The sequence below is a fragment of the Watersipora subatra genome, chromosome 8 (assembly GCF_963576615.1).
Source record: "Watersipora subatra chromosome 8, tzWatSuba1.1, whole genome shotgun sequence".
Lineage (NCBI taxonomy): Eukaryota > Metazoa > Bryozoa > Gymnolaemata > Cheilostomatida > Watersiporidae > Watersipora > Watersipora subatra.
This window is the reverse complement of record NC_088715.1, coordinates 48140352-48162020: the sequence shown is the minus strand read 5'-3', so window position 1 is coordinate 48162020 and position 21669 is coordinate 48140352. Positions and strand designations below refer to the sequence as shown.

The 21669-nt window shown below is 34.2% G+C and overlaps 1 protein-coding gene across 1 annotated transcript in view; it reads right to left on the bottom strand.

The window, feature by feature from the left end:
* The window catches only part of LOC137402645 (uncharacterized), a 299120-nt gene that overhangs the window by 112175 nt on the left and 165276 nt on the right, over positions 1-21669 (bottom strand). The window contains exons 2-4 of the mRNA XM_068089150.1: positions 11909-12049; positions 11380-11472; positions 10103-10180 (exon numbers count right to left, since the gene is read on the bottom strand). Of these exons, the coding sequence (XP_067945251.1) occupies positions 10103-10180; positions 11380-11472; positions 11909-12049 (312 nt within the window). The remainder of the gene's footprint in view (positions 1-10102; positions 10181-11379; positions 11473-11908; positions 12050-21669) is intronic.

Sequence of the window (21669 nt, the reverse complement as noted above, 5' to 3'; positions counted from 1 at the left end):
GAACTTCAGTAAGTGTTACTGAAGTTCTTGCAGTGACTAATAACCATATAACCATATAATATATAATAATATAACCATTTCTGTGCTTCTTCAACAGTATTAAAACCATTAAAGATTGCTCACCTTCACATTTACCTTGCGCAAACAAGGTGCCTAGACCAGCCAGTTCTTGAATATTCCAGTTTTTGTTGCGTTTAATACAGCAAAGAGCTGAAAGTCGATCTCCTTTTGTTTCTTTCTTTTTGGGATTTTAATAAGGTCAGCATGAGAAATCGAGAAGATATCTTAAAGATCCAGCTATATTAACCAAAATGATGTACAAGACCAGCTACTGGTAAGGAGAACAATAATTCTTGCTGACTTTTGGAAAATGATGCAGTAAACTCTATTCACAATGCTTGGAGTATAAAGTTTGAGAAAAGGCTAAAGTTGTCAAACTTGCAAGTGTCACAGGAGTCTTTCTCACTGTATTGGCAGTATATGCTAAAATTAATATGTTCTACAGCTTATTTATTACAAAAGATGGAAGGCCTTTATATTTGTGGTTATCTATAGAAACAACTATTTACTAAACAAATTAGCTAGCATACTACCTACTTTAATAATAGTACTAGCCATAAGAATTTCCTCTTCTGTTGTCACATATACATGTACATGTACATATTACAAATATTAGAATATTATGCATAGTTTTTTTATTTCAATTGTTTCTTGAATTTATAGTTTAACAAAGATTTCTATATCTTACACAATAAATGGAAAAACACCTGAGCGAATGCTTTGAAAAAGCACAATTTCTATAGGTAATATATATATAACTATTTATTTGTTGGCATCAATACTGCCAGTTCTGTCATAGTACGATCTGGTAATTGACACCAGAAGTGAACTTTAAAAAATTGATGTACAAAAGAAGTACTTGATACAATTGCTTCCTTCACTGTTGTTTGAGAATATGTTTAAAGCAACACTCAGATTGGGCCAACAGAAATTATTTTAACTTATTTTAATGACTTAGTCGACTCTAAAATAATAAGAAGTACTTGATACAATTATTGCTTCTCCCAGTGTTGTCTGAGAATATGTATATCGCAACCACCAGATTGGGCAAAACGAAATTATATTGACTTATAATAATGATTTAGTCGACTCTAAAATAATAAAACACTGTTTCAAATAGATACTGTTTTCATAATTAAAGTACGAAATCAGGTAGTACAAACATGCATTATAAAAAAGCGTAGTAATATTATTTAATTTCTACACTTTTAGAAATAAAAACTCTAATCATGCTATTCTCTTAAAGCAGAGAGAATATATCCCAGTAGTTAGCTACAGTCTCTTTTTGTTTTTATATAAAACATTTAAAATAAATGAAATATATTAAAATATAAAAATATTCCTGAAATAATATCTCACAATGTAAAGTTCTTAATGTTTTCAGTTACAGTTATGATAGGTTAGAAGAAGAGATCAATGCTCTGAAGATATTTCTATTGTGCAAACTAGCGAAGATTTTCAATATTTCTCGTCATATATTACTGCTAAGGATAATTATAATAGTGATATTAATTGTGTGTCAAAGACTGTACAGAATTGGTATTTGGTGCTGCTGCCCACTTACATGTACTCCATTACCTGAAGTGGCTTCCATAGGATGATGCCAAAATGTGCTCAAACAACTATTGGGGCATTGCTTCAAAAACTTCTCTTTTATCAGGTCTGTTTCTTCTATTTCTCCAAAAGGTAAGTTACCTACCATTATACCTGTTTTATTCTGCCACTGCTGCAGACTCCGTTTCCTCATGATTAAATAAACTTTCATATCTGTTGACAAAATCTGCCTTGATTGAAACATTGTAGTTCCCCCATTGTAGTTATAGGTCAAATTGCTTCCACTAATTACTGCTGTGCTATTGTCACATTGCCCTAGTAGATGCATAATGATTCCACTTCTATAACACCATCCCTCTTTTATGTCTTTGATTTTATGGAAGACTGCATTCTCCCAATAATTACCAGCTACATATTTTGCACTAACAGCTACCTACTTTACTCTCTAGCTAGTCTCAGCACTACTGTTATGGCTGCTTTTCACAGATCAACCGGGGATTTGCCTTGCAAGACTCATCATACTTTCATAAATTCACAATATTCTCTTACTGACTCATAACCTCGCAGCCTCACGGATGAAATTTTCATGACAATTTGCTTTTCCTCTTTTCCTGATGCCAGTTTATCAGGCACAAAATGCCTCATTGCGAAAAATTATGTATTGTTGACAAGTGGCTCTTTAGTCCCACTTCATTAATCAGCTGTAAAGCCATTAATATATAAACCCTATTTCAAATGCTTTCTTATTTGTAGATAGACAGCAAAACTAACAAGTCAATTATAACGGAAGTAAAAATGTAACATTAGATTTATCTGCACATGGCACTGTTGTAGCACAACTCCTTTATTGAGATGATAGCACCTGATATCATACAGCACTGAGTCGGATTAAAAGTTTTTATTTTTTCTGTACTATTTCTGTTGAATGTGCTCATTTGTATGAGATATAGCAAAATGCTAAAATTTTAGCATGTTTTCTAGAAATTAGCCTTTGCAACACAAAACTTTTTACCAAGTTGCAGATAAAGGCTTTTAAAAAATTACTTAATTTATTTGACTGTTTTATATCTAGTTGCCATGTTTGTACCAGTTTTTGCATTCACTTCATGTTGTTATTTTTAGTCCTGACTTAGTGCAGCCAAAAGTTTACTGATATATTCGTACTTGCAGGTAAGTTTATCCCTGTAAGTTTGTAATCAAAGTCAGTCATCATCGGACTATTGTAATAATTTCAAGTACTGCAGTAGGCTATAATTATTGTGAAAGCTTTGGAGATAGTCTCACAAAAACTAGTATATTCAGTTCGTGTCTATTCATTTGTATGCCACCTAATTTCATTCCTCGCAAGTTGATTCTATTTCCGTATAGTGCGATCTAGTCTATAGTCTGGTTTATAATCTAGTTCATCACCAATTCCCTAATCTAATCCATATTCTCAAGCTAAGGGTGTTCTCTGTAGACTAGCGCGCAGTCTAGCCCATTTAATATTACGGCCGATAGCCAGTTCACAGACCAAACAATAGTCTATAACCCATTCCAGATTTGATTCTACCCTCTAGTTTATGGTCTATAGCGAGTAGTTCAGAGCCATTGTTCATTGTTTAGTCCATGGGTCGGCAACCTTTTTTACTCAAAGAGCCATTTGAACCAGTTTTCCGCCAAAAAAACCCAGTGGGAGCCACAAACCCCCTTTGATATTTTTAATTAAAAAATAAATAAATGCTGCATGTAACTTTTTTGTTTAGCTTTAAATGCTTTTATAGGCCTGTTACACCATAAAACATTTCATACCATATGTAGCATGTTTAGCTTTTAGTTCTTTTATATGCCTACTATGTTTACACCATAAAACGAAAAGGTGTGGCGTGTATAATGATTCAACAGATGAGAAAACAAAATTAAACTTTAGCAAAGGACAATAAAATAAACTTTGCCATTTTATTGGGGCATGAACTGTTATGAGGTGTACTACCTGTATAAGTGTTGTTGTTTGTGTTGTTGACGATATTTGGGTCCTAAGTGGCAGGCCAGCCTTACTAGATTACCAATTGTTTATCCCAGCTTGTTGACATAATATTAGAAGGTATCTGGTAGCGATCTGGCGGTCCGTGCAAGTCTGTTAGTGCATCTTTTCGGTACTTTTATATTAAAGTTAAAGCCATGTGACGATCATGTGATAAGGCACTAATAATAATAATAAAACGTAAATAATGGCGCGTACAAGCAAAAATGTTTGATTTATCACCATAATTACTTGTTTTTAATTATAACTTATTACAAAATCTAGTGATAATACTTATATAGTTTTATGAATTACTTGGCATAGAGTAGAAATGGAAAAATTATAAGTCAGAAGGAGCCGCAGCGAGGGGATGAAAGAGCATCATACGGCTCTAAGGCCGCAGGTTGCCGACCCCTGGTCTAGTCTATAGTATGATCTAGACTAGTTTATGGTCTACTGTATAGCCTAGTCTCTAGTATCACTAAAACACTCTAGTTTTCATACAAGTTCATAGTCTAGTCTACAGTCTAGCCTATAACGCAGCTTGTTGTCTAATCTACATTGGTGTTAAAAATAAACGGACCACCTTATAAAACTTGATCATTGCTAGCGCTCAGCACTCAAGGTGATTAAATCCCTCATTAAGCTCTTGCTATTGAGTAGAACCTATACATAGTAGACATCAAAAGAAAGCTTAGAATGAGTAAAACTTGATGCAACTAATTCTAGCTTGAAACAACAATGTTAGATAAGTTTTACAGAGAGTCAAAGTTAGCAATTATTTTTGGCATTTTTACTCATTTTGCATAAAATTAAACCTCTATTTTAATTATGGTCAAACTTAAAGCAGTGATGCTACTCAGATCAAAGACGTTGTGTGAAACAATCCTCATGCCGTTACGTTTTGCACAACAGAATAATTTGTCTTTGAAGTTGCTAACTTGCTATAAAAGTGAACTTCTAGCGTTGGTAGATTCATTCAGTCAAACATCGACCTCATGCCTCGTCATCTTACAGAAGCAAAGCGAGCAGTCATCGTACACCTTTACCAGGAACCGTTTGATGGTGTTACAAACAGTACTTTTAGCAACCTTTACTTCTTTGGCAATCTCCCGCTGTGATTTGCCTTCCTGGTAAAGGTGTACGATGACTGCTCGCTTTGCTTCTGTAAGATGACGATGCATGATGTCGATGTTTGACTGAATGAATCTACCAACGCTAGAAGTTCACTTTTATAGCAAGTTAGCAACTTCAAAGACAAATTATTCTGTTGTGCAAAACGTAACGGCATGAGGATTGTTTCACACAACGTCTTTGGTCTGAGTAGCATCACTGCTTTAAGTTTGACCATAAATAAAATGGAGGTTTAATTTTATTCAAAATGAATGAAAATGCCAAAAATAATTGCTAACTTTGACTCTCTCTAAAACTTATCTAACATTGTTGTTTCAAACTAAAATTAATTTCATCAAGTTCTACTCATTCTAAGCTTTCTTTTGATGTATACTATGTATAGGTTCTACTCAATAGCAAGAGCTTAATGAGGGATTTAATCACCTTGAGTGCTGAGCGCTAGCAATGATAAAGTTTTAAAAAATGGTTCGTTTATTTTTCACAGCACTGTATAGTTTGGTTCGTAGTCCAGTCTTTAGTCACTTCTGCAGTCTAGTCTATTAACTAGTATTGAGTTTAGCTTATGGTTTAGTCTAACATTTAGTTTGCAGTTAAATCTCCAATCTAGTCTATAGTTTAGTCTTCAGTCTAATCTACTGTCTAGTTTATTTTCAAACATACATATCAGTCTGGACTCTTATCTATAATCTAGTCAATAGTCGAGTCTATAGCCTAGTTGATAGTCTAGCCTCTAGTTTAGTCTTTAATCTATTCTATAATCTAATCTTTAGTCTATTACATAGTCTACTCTGTCCTCAAGTCTTTAATCTAGTTTTTTGGACAGTCTGTAGTTTAGTCTTTAGTTTAGTCTATAGTCTAATATCTACTACAGATTAGTGAAGTCTAAAGTCCAGTTTACGCTAGTCTTTTTTATATTTTCAACTTGTTCTGTTATTTAAATTAGAGTTTCCCAAATTTTGGTATCTGAACCGGTATCGACCAAACTTTTCTTTAAAAGTTTGAAACTTCAGATACTTTTTACAAGTCAACTATTTAGCAGAAAACTGTATTTTACCCTGCTACACTAATAAAAATCATCAGCTACAAGTTCCTTACTTTTACCTAATGAATTCCAAGCCTGCCACACAACTTATTTCATGTCTATAGCCTGATCAACATCAACACAGTTGAGGAACACTTTTGTTTTAGTCAGGATGTAATCACAAAGTGTGGTATTCCTGCAATTACAGTGATAGGAATCATTGCAGCCAATCACGAACAAGATAACAAACATGAAGAACAAGAATCTTGTGTAATGTTTCTATTTACTAGCGTTACAAAAGTAACTTAAGCAGTCAATGCATAAGGTTATCTATCACTTTCTTGATCCTGACGATACAACATATTGTTTGTATTGTACAAAACACAGGTCACCTCAGTGGTTTATCAATATTTAGCTCGTCTTCCATCATCTGTGGCGAGTGAGTCCCTATTCAGTACGACTGGCTACATTGATAGTGATAGAAGAAAAAAACTTCTTACTGAGAGAACTGATTCACTAACATTAATGAAAAGAAACATTGATTTGCTCTAAACTTGTACAGGCCCGGCAGTTCATTCAGCAATAGAAGAGAGACTTTGTTATCACAGAGAGGGCTGTACCACTAACAGTAATTACCATTATCAATAACAAATTACAAGAAACATGGACTGTTTTGTTACTACATGCACGGTATGCCAGTATGTGGATATTTTTTTTTCATAAATACCACAAATCATTACATTAGTATTTATATTTTCGCATTATATTTATATTTGCATAATAAAATGAACAATTATTTGTGCAATACAAAAGATCTAAATACGTATCTGAATCGGATTATTTTCCAATAAGAATCGGTATATCGGATTGGTATCTGAATCAGCTGGTGAATTTAGAATCGGGGCATCTCTAATTTAAAAGTTTGTAGTGTAAATCTTCTGTTCAACTTGTATATTTAGTGTACACCAACGCTTTGATATATACTATAGATAAAATATTTATACTGACTAGAAATTATAATTGCTACTTGTGTAGACCCACAAAGGGTGTTGTAAGTTTGGAAAGGTTTAAGTTTAAAAGAAGTGATAGTTATATAGAGATATGCAGATATAAAACTTATATTTGAACGACGTGGCACTCTATTTTTCAACCATCATCTTATAGTGATGTTTTGCTAGAAGTGATTTTCAAATAGCAGTCGGAGCTGTATTTTTGATTAGGTTAAACCATAACTGCAACGTACCACTTTTATCATATCTTCTAGGTAAATCAGACACGCTGACTCCAATTTTGTACTCAAAATAAAGATTGGTTTGCTAACTTTCAACTTCATGAAGGGTTATTTTAAAGTGTTTCAATATCATTCTCAAAAACGACACAATCGGCATAACAAGCTCCGCCCATAAATATTTGACGTAACTTAGCTTTTAGGAACGGAGGTTATGAATGTTCAGTCCAATTTAGAATGATAGAGATGGGTGTCTTAAAACCCATTATCATCTAAATTCAGCCTGTAAAATAATCTCAGTCTTTTATGAAAGGTAGATAAGCTATTTAACTTTGCATATTTTAAAATGAGCTCAAAAAATTGTGATAACACTGCTAGCTTGCGATAAAATCACGCTTTTCTGAGCTCATTTTTTTTCGGCGTTCAACCTATTAAACATCCTGTAACAAGCTACAAACAATTTTGAATAGTTTTTGAATACCCTTTTTTATAAAAAAAACATAAAATTTTCAGGCTGAATTTAAGTAATAACGGGTTTTAAGACACCTATCTCTATCATTCTAAATCGGACTAAACATCCTTAACTTCCGTTCCTAAGAAGCTAGGCTACGTCAAATATTTATGGGCGGAGCTTGTTGTGCCAAATGTGTTGTTTTTTAGACTGATATTGAAACGCTGTAAAAAACCCTTTATTACTTTGAAAGTTAATGAATCAATCTTTATTTTGAGTACAAAATTAGAATCAGCGTGACTGATTTACCTAAAAATACGATAAAAGTTGTACGTGACAGTTATGGTTTAACAGTATTTTGAGAAAATAGTACTACCCCTTTTACTAGCGAAGCAATGCTAATGTCACCTATACCTTGCAATCTCCTTTTAATTGTGAAAAGAATCTACAAATGGTATTTTTGCTAATAAACCGAATGGGACCAAATTAAACGAGGAAGTACTTTGATTATAAAATATTTGTGAATACAGTTATTAATTATTTTAATGAATACTTTCAAAACTTTAGAGAAAAAAATAAAGCTATGGACTTACAGAATAAAATTACATTTTTAATTTTTAAATTCTTTTTTAATGTTTCAAAGTTAGAATACGCCACAACAATGGCTGCCATTGCATCATATAGTGTTCCTAAAAAGTATTCATCAAAACGTCTGATCCGTTAAAATTGATTAAAACGATTTCAAGTGTAACTATGGTTATTGTGGCAATTGATTTTCCCAGGTACACGGTCACTAAAATCATGACAACCACTACAGCTACAACAAAATAATTGATGATTATTGATGTAACAGACCTAGTATTAGTACCTTTGTGCAGACCCTTTTCTACTGACCCCTTGCAATTATGGGTTAAAAAAATGAAAGAATGTCAAAGTGATTGGCAAATAGAGGCGGCGTTGAATTAAAGGGTGGCGCTGTATTTTTCAACCCTTGTTTTATAGGGGAGTTCCATTGGGGGTGGAATTCAAATAGAGGTGGGGTCTAAATAGACGTTATACGGTACTCTCACTTGTATGGGGACAAGTCTGGATGATTTTAGCGCACAAATTCTTAGTATAGTTTTAAATTTTAAAATGTTTTGTTCAATGTTGTGAATATTTTTTGAAAACTACCCCTAATGTAAAGTCCAATATTTGTCTAAACTTTACAACTTAGCTTAGCACACTAGGAAGTTAATTTGTTACGATGGTCACCAGCAGAAATTTGATTTTATTGGATTAAATTTTCTTTCGTATGGTAAATAATGAAAATATATACTGTCTTTATTATGGTGTAAACAAATGCAGTCTTTACTAAGTTAATGTAGTCACACGACAAGCATGGGATAGATGCTTCTGAAGTTTTCCTCTACATTCCAGCGTCCTCCACACTACACATACATGTTAAAACACTGAGCAGGGTAGAAAATTACTTCTATCTCATTATCTTTCTATTGTACCAAATAGGGTTGCCTTCTTCTCTTTTACCAAATCTTTCAAAAGGTCCCAATCAACATGCTGACCTGCCCTCTCATTCAAATTTTGCAGAGAACTTCGATTCGACATCCGTTCTTCATCCAGCTGTAAATTTACATGAATGTACTGACATGTTATTTTACAATTACTGCTCACAGCAGTTACCTTAAGAAACTTATGTCAGAGTAAACTGAATGAGTAAAGATATCACAAAACTGTTCATATAATAGGAGCTTCTGTAGCAGTGACCATCCATCTCAAGCCCTGCCGAACAAGCACCTGTTAGTTATCAACTGATATTTCTTTGAGCATCTAGCAAAACTAAAAATTCTAAAAGTCTAACAAAAATTGGTATATATATAGCTACATGTCTAAAGACCTGTGGGTACTGAAAACACTTGCTAGCATCAGTAGGTGCCTAAAACATATGTGAGCACCTACAACACCTATGAGAAGGTTTTAGATGTGAGTGAATAGAGCAGATATGAGCACCTCAAGAACCAGTAAGTAACCAAAAAATCTTTGAGTACCTACAAAGTGTTTGAGCACTTAAAACACATTTGAGTACCTTTAACGGATGTAAGCGTCTAAAAAATCTGAGAGCTTATAAAACACGTATGAACATTCCCACCTCACTCAGTTTTCCTTCATTCGTCAGATGGAGGTAATATATGTTCTTAAATCTGTCAATAGTTTTCCTGTCTTTATCAGTCAGCTTCAGTGCGGCATTAATATTTTTCCCTGTGATGACATGTCCATGAACAAAGTTGAACAAGTCGAAGACATCACTAACTTTGGCCACTACAAACATACACCACAAACAATCACTTGTTGATCTTACATACTATTATGTTAGTTTAAACCACAAAGTTTTGTTAAAACAGACACAGATATCTGATCAATCAACTTTGAAGACCTTTTACTGAAATGTGTCAATATTGCAGTATACCCAGTCATCAACTTACGACTGTGATATGTGTTAACTGATATGTTATAAATCATTCTGGACATAAGATGTAACATAACATTAAAATGAAACAATGAATATAATAGTATTTACAACATGTTATGACTCTCTATTTTATGTAGTATATTATACATGTATGTAACATGTTAGCTAGATAAATATGTCCCCACCTCTTCCGAAACGTCTTCTCTCATTTCCCTTCTGATCTTCAGCTGTAGCATGGCTAGTACTCGACATAGGCATTTCTACTGAAATAAGTGTTAGAGTGTGTGCAGATTTAAAATGATGGAAAACTTGGTGATGGTGTGGAGGTGCTCAAACCATTTCACCTCATCCAAAACGTAACATTAGTCAAATAGTGTGAGTACAAATTTTGGGTAAGTACGAATGCTAAAATTATTTCATGCTCAACTAATAGGTTTTACAAGGTCTATAATAGCATTCAATGAGTGCAATGTCTTGATACAATTTTATGTAAAAGTCAATCCTTAAGTAAAATTTTATCTCGGGTTCTGATCTGCATTTTATGAGAAGCCAACTGGCTACCATAGAGTCTTAGACATGACAGAAGTAACACAACTGCTTCATACATCAGAGCAAATCATGAAATATGGGAAACCGATTTAAAAAGAAAAAACTACAAAAATAGGATTTAAAAAATAGTAAGAGTGGTCATTTCTTGTACTACTCTATGACTTGCTCTGCTATGCACTAATATATTCACTATAATATATCACATTGCTTGTCATATGAAGGTTTGCTATTTCTTCTAAATTTGCCTAGTCTAGTCCTAGTACTGGGTGCAGGATACCCTAACAAGGTAGTTATAATAATACATCATCAGAGCATGTATTGCAGTATAAACTATCTGTATCTAAAGGAAAACAAGAATCATATTTGTATGGGGTGCTACATCGTATTGAGTTTACTTGACTAAAGCTAGTTTATAACCCACTCTCCCACAGTTCGTAGGATAATTCAACTGGAAAATATTTATCATAATAAAAGTGGCGCTTGCATAAAACCAGACTTGGAGGTTAGGATAAAATTATACATTGAACCAGACATAAACTAGCAACATTTATCTCTGTAGACCAACACTCTAGCACCTGCACTAACCACCTTTCAGCAGTTTGGAATAAGTGTGTGAGCAGTTATTCTCTGTACTTTATACTTTATTGTGTATTATTAAGTACAAAAGACAGAGTGAAGGTGGGTCCCTGACATCAACTAGGGTTTATGCAAAACTATATCATTGCCATTACATTATCTTTTAGCTTTTAATTAATTGAGAGAATATATTTAGCTATTAATTATCTAACAGAAAGAAAATAATGATCTAGCAAACGTAAAATAGTGATCTTTTGATGTGGATTTAAAAGAAAGTTCCTGTGTGACCACGGAATTAAATAAGAAAAGTTGAGGCTGTTTTGTAACATCTACTCACTTGATGTGATAGTTGTCTGGGAGTTACCATTATAAACAATAAATGGTAGAGGAACAGTCTTCAGTAGCATTCCATTTGTGCATTCATATCCATCTGTAAAACAGTAAAATACATTGATTAATATATATAAATGTTACTAGTTGTTCTCAGGTATATATTCAGCTTCTAAAACTTACACAATGTTGATGTGCAAATATTTGTTAAAATACAGAGTTGCTCATAATAAGATAAATGTTTCAACAGAATGGACACGCTAACATATACAGAACAATTTATCAGCTCTGACTGTTAATCACAGCTTAGTGACTTTACAGTGCATATCAGGAGACACAATGTATTGCAGGAGAATAAAACTCCTACTGAAAAGTCAAAGGTCAAAATTTGCCAAGTCGAACGCTTTTCCGAAGCTACCTGATGCCAGCAAAAGTTAAAAAGATCAAACAGACCGAGTAGACTATTGACTTATGGCAGTTATATAATACACTCGGAACGAACTTTACATCAGCAACTTAAGCATAGTGTCTCTAACCAGTGGTATGGAGTTCACAGATGCTCCCAGTTTCTCTTTGCACCGTGCTGGTGAATTCTCCAACTGTACTATTAGGTGAGAAAGGAAACACGAGACGCTTGGAGTTGCAAATGAGTTTGATAACTTCTCCAACAATTTGCCCTAAAATGAAGATGGTATCAAATTGATCATACACTTTGTTGAACCAGTAATCGGAGCAACAAAAACATTTTGATTTTCGATCTTGTTTGCCAAGTATCGAAAAGTATGTCGCCAAATATTTGTGGTCACCAACCTGGACCTTTGATGCTGCAAAATAAAAAGTGAATAGATTTACTAAATATGCAAAATTTATTTTGATTGGTCAATAGTAGTAGAAATGAATAAACAACAACGTTCCTTTATGAAATTTTTTTACAGAACCGCAGCTTTGAAATTTTACTTTAAATTAACATAAAACTCTATTTATCATATATCCCTGCATGTAAGCCTATTTGCATATAAGGCTACCCTAGAAAACTACCATAAGATCAAGGAATTTGTTAGAATCAGCATAAAAGTTGACCGTATAAATCGTAACACGCCGCATGCATCTACCACAGTCAAAAGTTGCAAAAATGAACCAACTTTTGTAGGCTCAGAACAAAACATTTCTGATTGTTGAGTATAGTTGTATAACGAGCCTACTGTGTCTTTGCTTAAATTAGAAGAAAGCATGTTTGCACCTCACGCTCACCTTAGTTTCGCATTGCAAAAACATTATTTATAGCTATTTCTTCTTCGTGAGGATCAGACGCGTTAAAGCTATGTAGGTTTCACAACTTGTAGATCAATGGACATATGATGGTTATTTATTGAGTTTCAGCAGTAGTGACAACTAGTATTTATTTTTAACAGTATAATAATGAAAATAGTAATAATGATAGCTACCAAGCTATAATAATTGTGGTAACTATTATTATAGCTTGGTAGCTATAACATTGTAGCTATAAAATTGTAGCTATAACAATTTTTTCATTGAATCTTAAATAATGACTTTTCTTCAAGCGCAAACCATCACTACCATACAAAAAGAAATGTTAGTAAACAGCTTAAGTATACTTAGTGTGGTTCAAGTGGTAGTTGTTTAAATTATGTTAGTATAATGTCATTTTATTTGCTTTTAAGCAAAGTTATGCCTGCATAAGCCAGACCCCTAACTTTAGTAAAAAAAATTTATTCTAGAGTTGGCTTATGCGGGGATATACTGTACTGACATTGAACCAGACTAAAACAGGTTAAATAACTTCATGTAATTCATTTAGCAAGTTAGTCAAACTAGTTAGATATTCAGGAACATTGTAAGCAATCCTTCAGCAAGAAAATTTGGAAAAGGAATTTTCATGAAGTTGGCAATGCTTTAGTAGCCATTGATAACCAGTTTTGATGCAAAGCTAAATTCCACTATGTGATGAAAGCTAAAGTTTTGTATAAAAAAAACAGCAGAAGATTTTACCTTCATATCTAAACACTTTTGAAGGCCTCGGTCCATAAGATACATCTATTGGATTCTCCCTTTCCTCAACAGTTACGGTTGATGTTGATTCAGCAAATGCTGGTTCTACTTGAGATATATCACTAGTGATGGAAGAATTTACGGGCCAAGATCTTTTTCGTTCAGAAGGATTGGTAAATAGACTTGAGTTTGATGTTGAAGTTGATGGATGTGTTGGATTATATGGAGCAGAAGTTGGAACTGTATGTGTTGGTGACACTTGAGAGGGCTCTTTCCCTTCTGAAATTAGTGACCCGGAAGACAGAGACCGATTCAATCCTAAATTTGATAAATCTGGCATTGTGCTGTCGTTTAAAAGGTAGTCTACCATATTGGATGTTTCTATGCTAGCAGTATAGAGAAAAGGACTGTCCGAGTTTTGTGTCATGTTATGTGTTTGAGGGAAATGAACAGCTTGGACACTTGATGGAAAGTCACTTGCAGGTTGGTGAAAAGGAGTAAGCGACGCATCAGTTGTTGTGGCTGGTAGCGGTGCCACTTGAAATTGGAATGCATTTGCGGGCAGAACAGCACTTCCGGAATTAGTTTGACTTGATTGTGGTACGTTCACGAATGGGAAAGCTGACTTTCTGTTTGGATTGCTTGGTAAATGTATTGGCTCTACTTGCAGGGCAGAACTAAGAGATTCTGAAGTAAGTGTTTGAGACTGGTGCATGAATGATGTTGCAGGAAAGTTACCGTTGGGTGCCATTTCCATGGAGTGTAAAAGATTTTGGGCTGTTTCAGAATACTTTTTTCTAGCAGCATATTTCTTTGCCGTCTTTTCTATGTTTTCCGGTATTATTTTACAAGCATATTTACTCTCTGATGATATGGATTCACTTATAGAGTTTTTTATGTCTGTATGTCCATTATTGCTAGCATGGTGTAATGCCGTGCAGTACGTATCACCATGTTGAGAAGTTAGCTTATCCTTACTCTCTAGTGATATGGATTCTAGTATACACTTCACTATGTCTGTATGTCCACATCTGCTAGCAAAGTGTAATGCTGTCAAGTTGTTCTCATGCTGTTGTAAAAGCAGCCTATCCTTATTCTCAGATGATATGGACTCTAGTATACACTTCACTATTTCCATATTTCCAATAAAGCTAGCACAGTGCAATGCTGTCCAGTTCCGATTATTTTGTTGTAGAAGCAGCTTATCCTTATTCTCAGATGATATGGATTCTAGCATACACTTCACTATGTCTGTATGTCCATTTCTGCTAGCACAAAGTAATGCTGTCCACCTTTTATTATACTGATTTAAAAGCAGCTTATTTTTACTCTCAGGTGATATGGACTCTAGTATACACTTCACTATGTCTGTATGTCCATTTCTGCTAGCACAGTGTAAGGCTGTCCAGTTCTCATTATTTGTTTGTAAAAGCAGCTTATCTTTACTCTCAGGTGATATGGACTCTAGTATACACTTCACTATGTCTGTATGTCCCTTTCTGCTAGCACAGTGTAAGGCTGTCCAGTTCTCATTATTTGTTTGTAAAAGCAGCTTATCTTTACTCTCAGGTGATATGGAATCTAGTATACACTTCACTATGTCTGTATGACCATTAACGCTAGCAAGGTGTAATGATGTAGAGTGTTTATTAGTTTGTTTTAAAAGCAGCCAATCCTTACTCTCAGATGATAGGGGTTTTAATATACACTTCACTATGTCCGCATGACCATTCAAACTAGCATAGTGTATTGCAGTACAGTTGTATTTAGTTTGTTGTAGAAGCAGCCTATCCTTACTCTCAGATGGTATGGAATCTAGTATACACTTCACTATGTCTGTATGTCCATTTCTGCTAGCACAGTGTAATGCTGTTTCTTCTACCATATTTTTCATTGTAAGCAGATTATCCTTAACTTCCTTTGACATGGTGTTTAGTGAAAGTTTAATGAGTTGTGTGTATCCTAGACTACTAGCCATGTGCAATGGCGTGTTACCATCCTTGTCACAATCTTCAAAAAGTTCAGCCAGGTGGCCAGCTGAAGTATGACTCATGAAACATTTTAGTAGGTCTGTTTCAACTCTCCGTAAAGCAGTATGAATGAATCTCATTCCTCTATTACGTAGAGACTTCATTATCACAAATACCTTTTCTCGGTCAACTTTTTGTAAGTGTTCATCTAAGTGTGTCACCGTAAGAGGAAACATTTCTGGGTCTCTAATGTAAGACTTTAAAATTCTGGCAAGATTATCATCTGCTGATAGAAAGCCCTCCATACTTCTCACCAACTATTTATAGAAGCATGGTTGATTGATCTTCCTGCAACATTCCCATATAGCAACTAAATACTTTGGTGTAGTGAAGTTTGCTAACAAACACTAGGCCAATATAAAATGTGAAAAACTGATGCAGAGCCATAACTATAATACTCAAGTTTCCCTCTCTCTGATCGAGTATTTGCATCATCCTGGCTGCAGGCATTGTCCAGTTTAAACAGTAACTTTCGGCAATGAAGTTGATTTAACAAATATAGAAAACGCATTTTCATGACAACTTTAGAGAAACCATTAGTTAATTGGATGCTCAATAAATACTCCTAAACTGTGTTATAACCTTACTAAGTAGTTGAGCATTTGTAACATTTATCAAATAGCCTCAAGTATGTCAACAACTGTCCTCCAACCATGCTATCATTCGGTGAAAATTTGTGTATTTTTTAAAAGATGCATGCCAAAAACATTATGCTAGCCAATGAAAAGTCAACGCAAGGCATGCATTGACAAAACACACCAGTACAACCATTTCTTTTTATAGAATTGAATAGCAACTCGATTGTAAGTTGTAAATAAAACATTAGTAGCAAGCCCAGTGTTTAGCTCACTAATTCAGCCTTACATGTATGTAAACTTATACACTAGCATGTAACTGCTGCATCCAAATTGTAGGCATATATATTCAATCTGTGCAATGAAGTTTTATGCAACATGATTAAATATATTTATGTAATAAAAAAGTGCATTAAAACGTAGTATTTGAAAAAGTTTTGTTAGCACAAACAAATTGCAGCTCCACTCATCAGAAATGCATATATTTTGACTGCAAGCAAAATATATCAGCTTGTAGAAAAACTTCTCAGCTTTTAAATGTGTATTAAATTAAAGCTCAAGAACTAATTAGAAGTAAGTTAAAGCAACCTTCATGCAACTATGTCAACTCATCATTATGCTAATAATTGACCCGGTATTTTGGGCTCTTTAAAGTTGTGAGCTCTCGATCATGAAAGGTTTGAAGAATGTATGTTATTAAAGATTAGACTAAATTACGCAGTATTAAATACTTTACTGTTTGGGTTTATGGAAAAGTACTGGAACTTTTTCAACTATAAGAATGCACTGCAAACTTGCTTCTCCAGTATTAATTGAGTATGATGGTCGAAGTGCAGATGCCATTTTAATTTTTTTTCCATTCATAATACTGACTTTTCAAACACTGCAATAATGATACACAAATGTCCTTGCTTTAATATACACTTTCGGGCAGTAGACTAAACTTAATGGTCATGCAGATCTAAGAGCTAGAGGTAACAGGACAATGTACTCATAAGAGCTAGAGGTAACAGGACAATGTACTCATAAGAACTAGAGGTAACATGACAATTTACCTATAAGAACTAGAGATCATATGACACTGTACAAGTAAGAACTAAAGGGAACCTGACAGTGTACCGATAAGAATGTGAGAGAACATGACAATTTGCTGTACCAAAGTTTCTGATAAAATTAGTATCTATACCAAGCAATATTTATCAATGCCTTGGTAATCAAAACAACTTACTGCCTAGAGCATTACAGACAATTGAATACATGTTTATTTATATAGACAAGAATGCGTTTGTCGCTAATTTTTATTATCACAAGCGAGTGCAATGGATAATTCCAAATCAATTCGCGAAAAGAATGGTTTTCATATTAATAATTTATTCTTCACCATAGTAATATCTACATTCCATAAGATTCCATTAGCATGGCTGATAATACCGCTTAGAATTATTCAAACATATATTATAATTTACCAATTTCTTGACTGTTCTATAAGTGAAGACATTAAATGTAGTGTTTCGTCTTACTAACATCGGAATAAATGAGGAAAAATTAAATACTGTTAGAACAGTAGGTACTCATGCAACGTAAAAAGTCCATTTCAAAAATGCTTATGCCCCGTGATTTTATGATATAAGAACCGTTACATAAATTTAAATCATTTAATTGAAGACCTTTCCAAACTCACCCAATTGGCCATTCAAAAATGAAAAACTTGATATAAATTGTTTAGTTAGTGAGCTATACTGTAAATGCAGTATCATTGGTTTGAATCAAAAACATTTCTTTTCTGATAAATCTAACGGATTTTATTGTTTATGATTGTGGTAACTCTGAAATAAATTGATGGAAAGATCAAATCTTCATTATTACTTTACAAAATTTTAATTATTTTTTTCTAAACAGCAAATTGTATTCTGCAAATCAAATATATTAACAATTGTTTTATGCATTTGCAACAAAGCAAAACAACTGATTATTTTATTATTAGACAGGCAGACATTTTTGCCCTTCTTTTATATGCATCTAGGAGTTAAGGTTAAAATAAAAAATAAATTTCAACGATACTTAATGTTATGGCATTCAGATCAGTGTACCAACGCTGCTACCACTGCACTAATCGATCACCTCTAAGCATTTATGAACAAATGCGCAGCTATGTATTCTCCATTTTGTTGTCACATCTGACAATCTATCAGAAGAAACTAGAATGTCATAGAAACTGTGAAGTTATATAGTTTATATAACATTTCGCGCTTTGTATGCGCAACGGAAATAAAAGTTCACTGTGATCGATTTATGTATGTACCCTACAGGATTAATTTCTTTGCGGAGTTAAGTTTCGCGCAAATTGCCTTTTTCATATTCTTATTTCATACTGCGCATATTCGTGGGTGAACACAATCACTCTCAATTAAGAGTGAACTCTATTGCGGCTAGCAATCGAGTTTACCCTTTTCATGCGCACACCACATGTTTCGGTTTCTATTTAGCTTACAACTACGAGTCAATTATGCTAAGCTATAAATTTTTGCTGTGTTCAGAGGTTTTAACAAATATTTATCAATTTGGATGCCTTTGATGAACCAACAACTTGTGGTAAGTAATGAGTTGTTTTCAAACCCTCTGCTAAATTAATAATCAAAATTTTCTTTGGTTTTTCGATCAAGCGCAATATTTATTTTTTCCATCCCTACTACTTTGTTATTTGTATTAGTGTAAAACAGAGAGAGAGAGATTTTTCATCATACACGGATGCACAATGACCTCAAGGGTGGTAAATGTCATTCCTAAAAATCACCAATCATTCAGAGAAGTCTTGAAATTGAGGTAGAAGTGACCACGGCTGCTAACGAAGATAATATATATGTTTTAAAAAAAGAACAGAAACGCCTTTACGAGCACAATGTTTTGGCCAACCAGCAGAACTTTAACATCTACCCAAGACAGTGACAGCAATATAGCGCTGCTATTACCAGAATAACTAGTCAGAGAGCTCCATTACAAGCTAGTATTTACTTATTAAGAGTATCAGTTTAATTTTATTGCCAGACAACCGTCATATGGGCTTAACTGTTTTTATTTACTCCATTCATCATTTGTAAAATTTTATTTGTATTTGAAATACTTTATTTGTACACTCAAGTTTGCAATAAGTTATAATATATATATATATATATATACATGAAATAGAATATATAATATACAGTGTAATCATGTTTGCTGCAGCGATATCAAGGAGTTGTTGTTGATGAAGGGGTTTAGGTTGACCGGTTGCCCCTCTGCCAATATTCCTGCCTTGGTGAATATTACTAATTTTTTCTAGTTTTCTAATCGGAATAAGTTCTGTTTCATTCTCACTCTTTCGTAAACAAAAGAAAAGCAAAAAAATATAAATATGTGTAAAGGAAGTAAAAAAACGATGGCTGAAGTATTTACTGAAAGCGATAAATTTTTAAACAAAATAACTAGCTAACGCAGTTAATTATGGAAAAGCGTATCTGCAATGCAACTCAAATAGATACCATAACGTCCAGATCAGAATCATTATCATCCTCAACTTTGGTATTAGAAGTTGATGGAGTTGATTTCACTTTAAAAAAAGCTGTAGTAGAGATTTTTGCGATGACGACGTTATGCCGAATAATTGGTGAAAATATTGAGTAATTTTGCCGATTTTGCCATATTTTGCCATTCTGCATATCTTGTGCAACCTTAACTAATTCTGTAAAGAAATTTGATGCATTGGCAGTAGGGTTAACTCAAAGCCTTGGCGATGATTTTTAAAAAGATTTTAGAATTCAGTTACATTTAGTATTTATGCATAAGGTGTGTAAGAGCATTTAGGCAGGCTTTTTCCTATACATCTAACTTTTACAGCTATATTCTTCTTTTTTTCTTGCTGCAATTGATTCATTTCTTGTGGAAAGTATGTATGGGTGTGAATAAAACAGAAGAAAACTATTAATTATACCATCAAATTGTTCATTTTGTTGCGTTGTAGGTGTTTTAATAAGATACACATATTTGGAGTCGATTCTAGTACAGCTTGTCACTATGTAGAAGTCACTAGACTACGATAATTTGATTATCTCAGATGCTTGTCAATTTTCTACAGCTTGCATAGTCATATCATTATGTCGAGTTAATGACCTATGGGGATTGATTGTCTCAATTACATATGAATACTAGTTAGACTGTTATTATAATGCAAAGGTCATTATTTCGGGTTAGGATTCATACTAATCCTGTTCGTCACAGTTTAAATTATTCATAGATGTTTTCGTAATAACCAGTAAGTCATCTTTTCGAGGCTATGTAGCAACACTAAAACTGTTTGTCTCAGTTTCAGAGTGCTTGTACAACTTTAGCTATTAAGGTAAATATTGATTTCGACAGCATTCTCAAACTATAACCCACAAAATTATTGAAGGTGGTATTATGTTAGCCATTAAGAAAAATCATTTTCACTGGTGGCAGTGGTGGGATATTTCTATAGTTCGTAAAGTCCTTGCATCAGCATAGTCAAGCGTCACCTGAACCTGTGGAAGCCGGAGGCGCAGTTATGGCCCGATTAGCCTAGGTTTTAGCTGATGTGAGTCCAAACAGGCAAGTAATCTTCAAGTTCATAAATATTATAGTAGTGGATATATAGTGTTATATTTGCAGCAGTTCATTGATATTAGTGCTCCTAAGTGATATGAGGATTGAGCTGCTTTGTTACATTTGAAATGTGCCTTGGAAGAAGCAGCTGCAGCTTGCAATCGCGGACAAAAAACACTTGAGATCGTCTTTCAAGGTCTACGGGCCCGTTTTGGAATTAGTCCAAGAAAAGCTAGATTAGACTAGGACAACTAAAGTATGAGAGTAACTCATCATTACACATACTGGAAGCTGAAGTAGAGCAATTAGTAGATAAAACATACCCAGGTATTGGTCAGGAAGTACGCAAGACATTGGCTAATGACTCATTTACCACGGCACTAAACCATAATGCCCTTCAGCGCCATCTGTTAGGGCTCCCAATGGAGTCAGTAGCTGATTTTGTGACGGTGGCACAGAAATATTTTCGAGTGGGGAACAATTCTTGGAAAACGAAACACTACGTTGTTTCTGTAGAAATTGATCATGTCTCAGTTAAAAAAGAAATTGCCGATGGAGCAGGTGATGGAGAAGATGTTGCAACAACTGCAAACAAACATGAAAGTTATGCAACAGCTTCTACAGCAGACACTTACCAATTTGGGTAGATTATCTGGACAGACATCTAGTAATGGGTCGAGGACTCCTTTACAATGCTATGAATGTGGAGGACCTCACCTGAAAAGAAGCTGTCTCGTTTTGAAGACACAATCCACAAAGGGGGGAAGGGAGAGGGTCTACAACAGTAAGACCTGGTAACTGTGGCAAAACCGATAGGCCAAATTTCCAAAAATCTGTTCACGATTCCATGGCAGCCTCCCCCGAATGAAATTGATTGTCTCTCATCTTTGGCAGTAGATAGGCCGGATAGGGTGTTACCTTGTTTATCACAAGTAACAGAACCTACATGTATCAATCCCAGTTACTTCCTTCCATGGAAGTTGTCATGCAGACCTGTTCGTTTTGTGATAGACTTGGGTTACACATATAAAATTATTTCGCAGCATGTGTTTGAAAGAATAGCTAAATGAGTTAGAGATCAACTGA